At 34.3% G+C, this 7,464-nt stretch overlaps 1 protein-coding gene across 1 annotated transcript; it reads left to right on the top strand.

The window, feature by feature from the left end:
- The first annotated feature begins 2,721 nt into the window (after positions 1 to 2,721).
- LOC131634735 (origin of replication complex subunit 6-like) lies at positions 2,722 to 6,066 on the top strand. Its single transcript, XM_058905360.1, has 9 exons — positions 2,722 to 2,915; positions 2,998 to 3,149; positions 3,236 to 3,316; positions 3,442 to 3,553; positions 3,662 to 3,724; positions 3,825 to 3,912; positions 3,995 to 4,065; positions 5,383 to 5,479; positions 5,570 to 6,066. The coding sequence occupies exons 1-9, from the start codon at positions 2,796 to 2,798 to the stop codon at positions 5,647 to 5,649; spliced, it is 864 nt and encodes a 287-aa protein (XP_058761343.1). The 5' UTR covers positions 2,722 to 2,795; the 3' UTR covers positions 5,650 to 6,066.
- The last annotated feature ends 1,398 nt before the right edge of the window (positions 6,067 to 7,464 follow it).

The raw sequence follows: 7,464 nt of genomic DNA, 5'->3' as shown, positions 1-7,464 counted from the left end.
GTACGGAACACGCAAAGCATTAAATGCACTCAACGGTCATCTTCTCAAACGCCTATAAATATGAAGTTCTGATGAGAAGCAAGGTTAACGATTTCTACACCTATTCTGTGAATATCAACTTGCTGAAACGCTGTTCAAATCAAAGCTCAGAATCTTCATCTTCATCAAAGCTCACTACATTGCTGTTGTAATATATTAGTGAGATTAAGCTTAAACGTTAAGAGAAATATCACAGTTTGTGATTATAGCTTTTAAGAAGCAATTGTAATACTCTTAGAATTGATTACATTAAGTTGTAAGGAACTAGAGTGATCGTGTGGATCAGAATACTCTAGGAAGTCTTAGAGGTTATCTAAGCAGGTTGTAACTAGAGTGATCGTGTGGATCAGAATACTCTAGAAAGTCTTAGAGGGTATCTAAGCAGTTGTTCCTGGAGTGATCAGTGTGTGATCAGAAGACTCTGGAAGACTTAGTTGCTGACTAAGTGGAGAACCATTGTAATCCGTGCGATTAGTGGATTAAATCCTCAGTTGAGGTAAATCATCTCTGCGGGGGTGGACTGGAGTAGTTTAGTTAACAACGAACCAGGATAAAAATAACTGTGCAATTTATTTTTATCTGTCAAGTTTTTAAAGCTACACTTATTCAAACCCCCCCTTTCTAAGTGTTTTTCTATCCTTCAGCGTTAGCAGAAAATTACTTAGCCGGGTATAGTTGGATTGTCCGAATAATTATGCGGAATGGTTGTGATATATTTCAGTTGAGATCGTGGGTTGTATTAAGTTGCAATAATGTAGATATTAAAATTGTGAATTCGTATGTTATATCGATGTTGTTGAATTTCCCTAATTCTTGGAAAATATGTTGTAGGCTTATGGTCAGTGTTGTATTGTTGTTGAATTGCCGTTGAAGTGTAGTTGTTATTGTTGTTGAGTTGCTTTTGTTTCTATGCCGTCATTGATAATTGTTGCTATTGTTGTTATGTTTCCTCTAATTGTTGGCAAATATCAAGCTGTAGGCTTATGGCCAATGTGGAATCGTTGTTGTGTTGTTGTGGATAATTGTTGTTGCTATTGTGTTCATAACATTGTTGCATACATCGCATATCAAGTTGGGAGCTTATGCTCGGTAAGTTGACATGGATTGGCAAAATTTTAAGTTGAAGGCTTATGCCTTGTTGATGCCTCTATTAATTGGCAAATATTAAGTTGGGGGCTTTGCTCCATAGGTACCACATGCATGTGCATCGTAACGAGTCGCATTCCAAGTTACATTTTTGAGTTGTTGTGATGATAAAAGAGTTGTTATATTATGTGATGATTTTGTTATGATAAATGTTGTTTAAAAGTTGTGAAGCGGTGATTGTGCATGAACTGATTCTAGTATAATATTTACCATACATCTGATTATATTGTTTGATATCTCACCCCTTTAGTTTGAATGTTACCCCTATGTTGGTAACGTGCAGGTAATCTAGAATGAATGTTGTCTATCTTCATTAATTCGAGTCAGTGTCGTCGCTCTGATACGTAACATTCGAGGGGATGAACGCTTGTTGCTTTATTGTTGCTACTATTTTACTTGCTAAATTTTAAGTTGATTTCATTAACTACTTGTTGTTTTGAAGTTGTTTTCAGTTGGACAAGACGTTATGTCGTTTAAGTTGAATTTGTGATTCCGCTGCTTAAATAATGAAAGTTGTTTTGTTTTCAAAGGCTAAATCATGTTGCCATAGGTTCATCCAAGTTTTAAGTGTTATGTATTTTTTTTATACGCGGTTTAAATGTCGATGTTTTAAGTTGTAACTCTGATTTTAAATATAATCGCCGGGTAAATTGGGGTGTTACAAGAATCATTCGCTAAAATCGACCCAACTCATCTCTCTCTCTCTCTCACTCTCACTCTCTCTCTCTCTCTCTCTCCTCTCTCTCTCCTCTCTCCTCTCTCTCTCTCTCCTCTCTCTCTCTCTCTCTCTCTCTCTCCTCTCTCTCTCCTCTCTCTCTCTCTCTCTCTCTCTCTCTCTCTCTCTCTCTCTCTCTCTCTCTCTCTCTCTCTCTCTCTCTCTCTCTCTCTCTCTCTCTCTCTCATATATCATGCTTATTCATTTTTCCTCTTAAAAAAAACTACCTATTTTTTTTATCAATTCTAACAATTAAATTATTCAAAATATTGATTCATGAATGAATAAGAACATTATTCTCTTTTGGTTAAAATATTTGTTTTGCCATATATTCGCATCGATATAGATAAATTATTTTCATAAATGTTAATAATTTTTGTAATTTTTCACACTCTTGGTCATTTTATTCCAGATTACTACTACTCATTGAACGCCGTGAAACATACTTGACTTACTTAATTTAAATATAAATGGTTGATATTAACATGAATAAGAAGGTGTATGATATGAATAATTTTTAAAGTTTGCGGATTTTAGATAAAATAACATTTTAAAATTTGAATTATGATATATTATTTGTTAATTTGAAATACAAGGAGGACAACGATCATTTTCCATAAAACTAGACCAATAATTTTGAATATTTTAGCTATAATTGATAATTGATGTAAAAACTAATCACTAAAATCATTTTTCGTTCTAGAGAAGCGCCAAATGAAATATTTCCCGGGAAACACCGCGCGCGGGAAAAATATTCGAAAAACAAAAATAAAAATAAAAAACTAACATGCCAATCTCGCTTCACAATCTCGCATTCTCTCCGATTTCCCCATCTTCTAAATCCATTTCTCAATCATCACCCCCCATTCAGTAGAAAAACCCAAACAAACAAAAAATGGATATTTCAGAAATCGCAAAAAAACTCGGACTCTCCGACTCAAAAATCCTCATCCGTAAAGCCGCCGAACTCCGTCGCCTCTGCGATGTTCACTTCGATTCTTCGATCATCGGCGTCGTAAGCTCGATTTCCTAACCGCATTTTCGTTAGTTACATTTCATAACCGTTTGATTGTTGTTTCATAACTGTTTTTTTATAGGGCGAGGTTGCCAAAGCTATCATCTGTACGGAGATCGCGGCGACGAGGCTCGGTGTTCTCTTTGATCGATCGTCTGCTGTGAAACTAAGTGGAATGTCTGAGAGAGCTTATATCAGATCTTATAATTCACTTCATAATGGCATCGGAGTCAAGTGAGTTTCATTTTTAAATTCATCTTTCTGTTTTATATTTTTAATATTTTTTTTTTCTGTTTTAATTGAAGAATTTGGTGTTCTAGGTTGAAGCTTGATGTGAGAGAATTGGCTATTCGATTTGGTTGTGTGAGGATTATACCTTATGTTCGCGATGGTCTCAAGCTGTGAGTTCTTGATTTTATGGTTGTATTAATGTCCGCTACATGTTTGTTAAAATGCTATTGAGAAAAATAAGTACTGCATTGCTTGGCTTTAATGTGTTGATGATATGATTTCTCAATGGTTGTAGTTATAAGGATCGGTTTCTTGCTTCGTTGCCGGCTGCTCGCCGTGCTAGTGCTGATTTTACTCGTCCGGTGTTTATGGCTGTTGCTTTTTATTTATCTGCCAAGAAACAAAAGGTACATTTGTAATGACCTCTATATTCTCAAGAGTGCTTGTGCGTGCACACAAACATTCATAATATGCTTATATATTATATTGACATGATTCATGATTGTTTTTTGCAGCTCAAAGTTGATAAGATAAAGCTAATTGAACTCTGTGGTACTTCTGAATCAGAATTTTCTAGTGTAAGTAGTTTTTATGTACAATGAATCTTTAATGTTATGGTTTTAGTATGTTTGTGAGTGTTGTTAGTGAATTTAAATGAATTGTGAATTGTCTCTCTAGGTTTCCACTTCTATGAAAGACTTGTGCCATGATGTTTTTGGGGTAGCTAAAGAAAAGAAAGACCCTAAAGAAGTAAAGACAAATAGAGGTATATATTTCTTAGCACATACGTTTTATTCAGATTAATTGTTTCAAAGCTTAATCTTTTCTGCTTTTCCTCCTCTCGGTAGATCTGCTTGATGTCTTACCAAGCAAAAGAAAAGCCGAGGATGGTGGTTATTTGTCTGATGATGGAGCAGAGGTAATACATGGCTAACATCTCTCTTTGCACGATTTTAGATTATTTCTGTTGGCCTCATTTTGGCAATTATGCGTAATTGAACCGGTTCTTTTCACCTCACTATTTTTTTAACCGGACATGATTTTGTGATCATGTATTCTCTACTTTAATGTTGGGGGTTTACAGTTAGAAACTGTCCAAAACTAAATGAGAAAAATGCTTAGAGATAATTTAATGGTCATGTTAATTCCCACATTTTCATGTTATCCCTTGGTTCCATGTTTCTGATTCCCTTGACCATCCCTTGTTGCTTGGTGTTAAGCTCCACAATTGTGAATGTCTTGATTTTCACAAGCACTATCTATCCCCTACAATTTACTAGCTTAGGAGCCAAAGTAGAGAAGGAAATGGATACTCATATTTACTTGATTAAGGAAACTAAAGAAGGTTAATGTGTAGTGATTGTAGGTAATGTTGAGATGTGAAACACAGAAAAAATCAATTAGAATATGAAGATATAACTGTTTCACCATGTATCTTTGTGCAATTTTTGTGAAGGCTTTTAACCTAGAAATTGTTGTGACTAGACATCAATAACACTCAAAATGACCCAATTTTTTGTTAATGGGGTCATCAATGCCAAAGTTGGTGGATGCATAATGGTCCATTACAATTCTTCATTCTCAAATACTAGTTTTTTTTAGATTGATGTAATCATGGGCATTGATGTCGTACATCCTTACTGATTGATGGTAGTAGTTTAGACAGAAATTGAGATATACAATTTACAATGCAAAACTATGTTAACAGTATCAAAGCAGTTTTGATCACAGCAACAATAAATGCATAAAAGCTTGCTTCTAAGTTGCTGCATGTCTTATGATAGGAAACTAGTAGTTGATTTTTCTTACATTTTTTTACTTGAATTTGCACCAGTCATGATACATTTTTTTCTGTTGGTTTATTGTTTAATCAATACATTTTTCAATGTGGTCAGTTTACAAGGTGTAGAAATTGACATTTAAAAAAAATTGACCGGGTATATAGTGCAATAACATTACCAGTTTTAAAATAAGTAATGACAATTACTTCTCACTGAAGGTTATACTAGGTAGGTGTTTATGTGCTGTTTCATCTTTTTGTTGATTGTAGTGACCTCTCTATTTGATAGGGGGATCTTAAACTGATTCCACATGACTATGATGTTCTCAATCAGACTTGGAACTATTGCAGAATTTGGACTTCGACGTCTGCACCATAGTGTTCAATTGGATTCTTCTTGTATTAGCTTTTCCAATTCATGTGAATAATGAAGTTGTCATTTTTCTGTATATATAGGTTTCATGTTATAAAAAAAAGAAACAGATGGAAACACATGATTATGAGAAGTGGAAATCTTCTGTCCTTGCATCCAATAAACAAGATAAGAAAGAAGGTATTGAGACAGTTTTGCATTTTTCTTATTCCACATCTGAGCTAAAGACTGAAAGACAGTTATCCTTATTTTTGCTTTATCTCTCTGTAGTGCATCGCAAGAAACCAATACAGACAAGCCTCAACTTCGTCAAGGAAGCTCCTGAGACCCAGAAGTTGGAGGTGTTGTGAGATGGTATTGTTTTCACTGCGATGGAAGAAGATTCTAGTGGAAGCTTGGTACTGTATAAATCAAAGATGAAAGTAACAGAGAAGTTGCCTGGTTGTGACTATTTTTACATATAAGCTTCTCAATTTTGTTAAAGTTGTCTTTTGGGGAATTTCCAAAGCATTAAATTATAGCATGAACTCTGTACAGACAATCATTTTAAAAAAAAAAACTTTCCTGGAATTTGGCTTCAAAATGAGTCACATATAGGTTCATTTACCCTTACAAGACAGTAAATCTTGAAACCAGTGTGCCTGTGCAATTTTCTTTGTATTCATACATTTCTATCTATTTAAACAACACAGTTTTGGATAATACTATCTTTCAACTGCACCAGGAAACAAAAGCAGAAAGTGAATTAATTTGAATAAATATTTTTTTTCTCTTTTTATGGCACAACTGATTTAGAAAGGTTTTCTTTACATCAATTATAAACAGAATTAATGCAAAAGACTGACCCTTTACATTTGTTTACATCGGTTTTTCATTAGTTTTCACATTGATTTTTTTTGGTTACAAAACTAAAGAAAAACAAAGATTAGAATCTTAAAAAAAAAAAGTGCATTGGCTGCAAAAGGATGTTGCTTGATCTCGGAGAAGGGAGACATTCACGTTAAGACCATTAGAAGCACAAAGCTTGGCCATGTAATCACTACATTGTTTTCCTTTATGAAGATTGGGTAATTTTGATGTTTTGAATCAATATGTCATGCTTATGGTACTTGTTCAAGGGTGCTTCAATGAGAGCTATACTTTGAGTAGAGTTAGTGTAACAAAATGAGTCAATTAACCTTATATCTTTGACAAGTGAAGGGTCGTGATGACAAACTGAGCCAATGAACCCTAAAAAGGTGTGAATGATTTCACCAAAGCCAGATTGGCGTACAATTGGAACTTCCGTCAACATGAATGGTTAAGTGATTTGCATTTGATGAAATGATCATAAGTTTAACCAAGAGGATTGTTGCTGATGCAAGTGTGGAAGTAATTTGCCATAGAGCCAGAAGCTAAAGAGAGACGTTACAAGGCTATGGGTTCATTGGTGATGCAAGTAGATTTTCTACTTTTCCAAGCCCACCAGATTCCCGCAATAAAGAGGTTTAAATGATTGTCAAAACAACCATTTTAAGCTAGATATTTGCTCCATGAATCAAGAAAAATATGTATGGAGATATTTAAGGTTCTGCCAGAGGTTTCTAAAACTAGTATGATTTCATACACAATGAAGAAAAAACTCATTCTCCAGGTCGCATATGGTTCACAAAACGGAAGAGATTTAAAAAATTTATCCGGTTTTATGACAATTAGTTCTTTCTTTTTTGGTTATGTTAAACAATGAAAGCGATAAAGTGTGAAAAATAAAGAACACAACGATCTATTCTGACTCTCCTCACAATTCGAAAGTACATCCAATCCTCTTACAACATGTAAGAGATTTTATTATTGTTAGATCTTTAGATAAGACACACCTAGTCTTTCTATATAAGACTCTAACTAATCACTAAAACAACAACACCTTATGATCAACCAAGTTGAAATGAGAACAATCCTCTCCAATTCAACTCTCTTGCTTCCAACAATCTTGGATAGCAAGGTATCTACACCAACTAAGTAGAAAAAGAAAACAATCTTTTCTTTTCCACTCCCTTGTTTCCAACAATCCTGGACAACAAGGTATATACACAAATCTGAATTTTATAAGATGTTTGAAGTTGTAAGACTTTTATCAATTGAATAATTGATATTCTCTTTCAAGTTTACTATTCTCAATCTGATAT

Source organism: Vicia villosa, unplaced genomic scaffold, assembly GCF_029867415.1.
Source record: "Vicia villosa cultivar HV-30 ecotype Madison, WI unplaced genomic scaffold, Vvil1.0 ctg.001343F_1_1_3, whole genome shotgun sequence".
Lineage (NCBI taxonomy): Eukaryota > Viridiplantae > Streptophyta > Magnoliopsida > Fabales > Fabaceae > Vicia > Vicia villosa.
The sequence above is the reverse complement of the archived record's forward strand: the minus strand, read 5'-3'. Positions and strand labels throughout refer to the sequence as shown.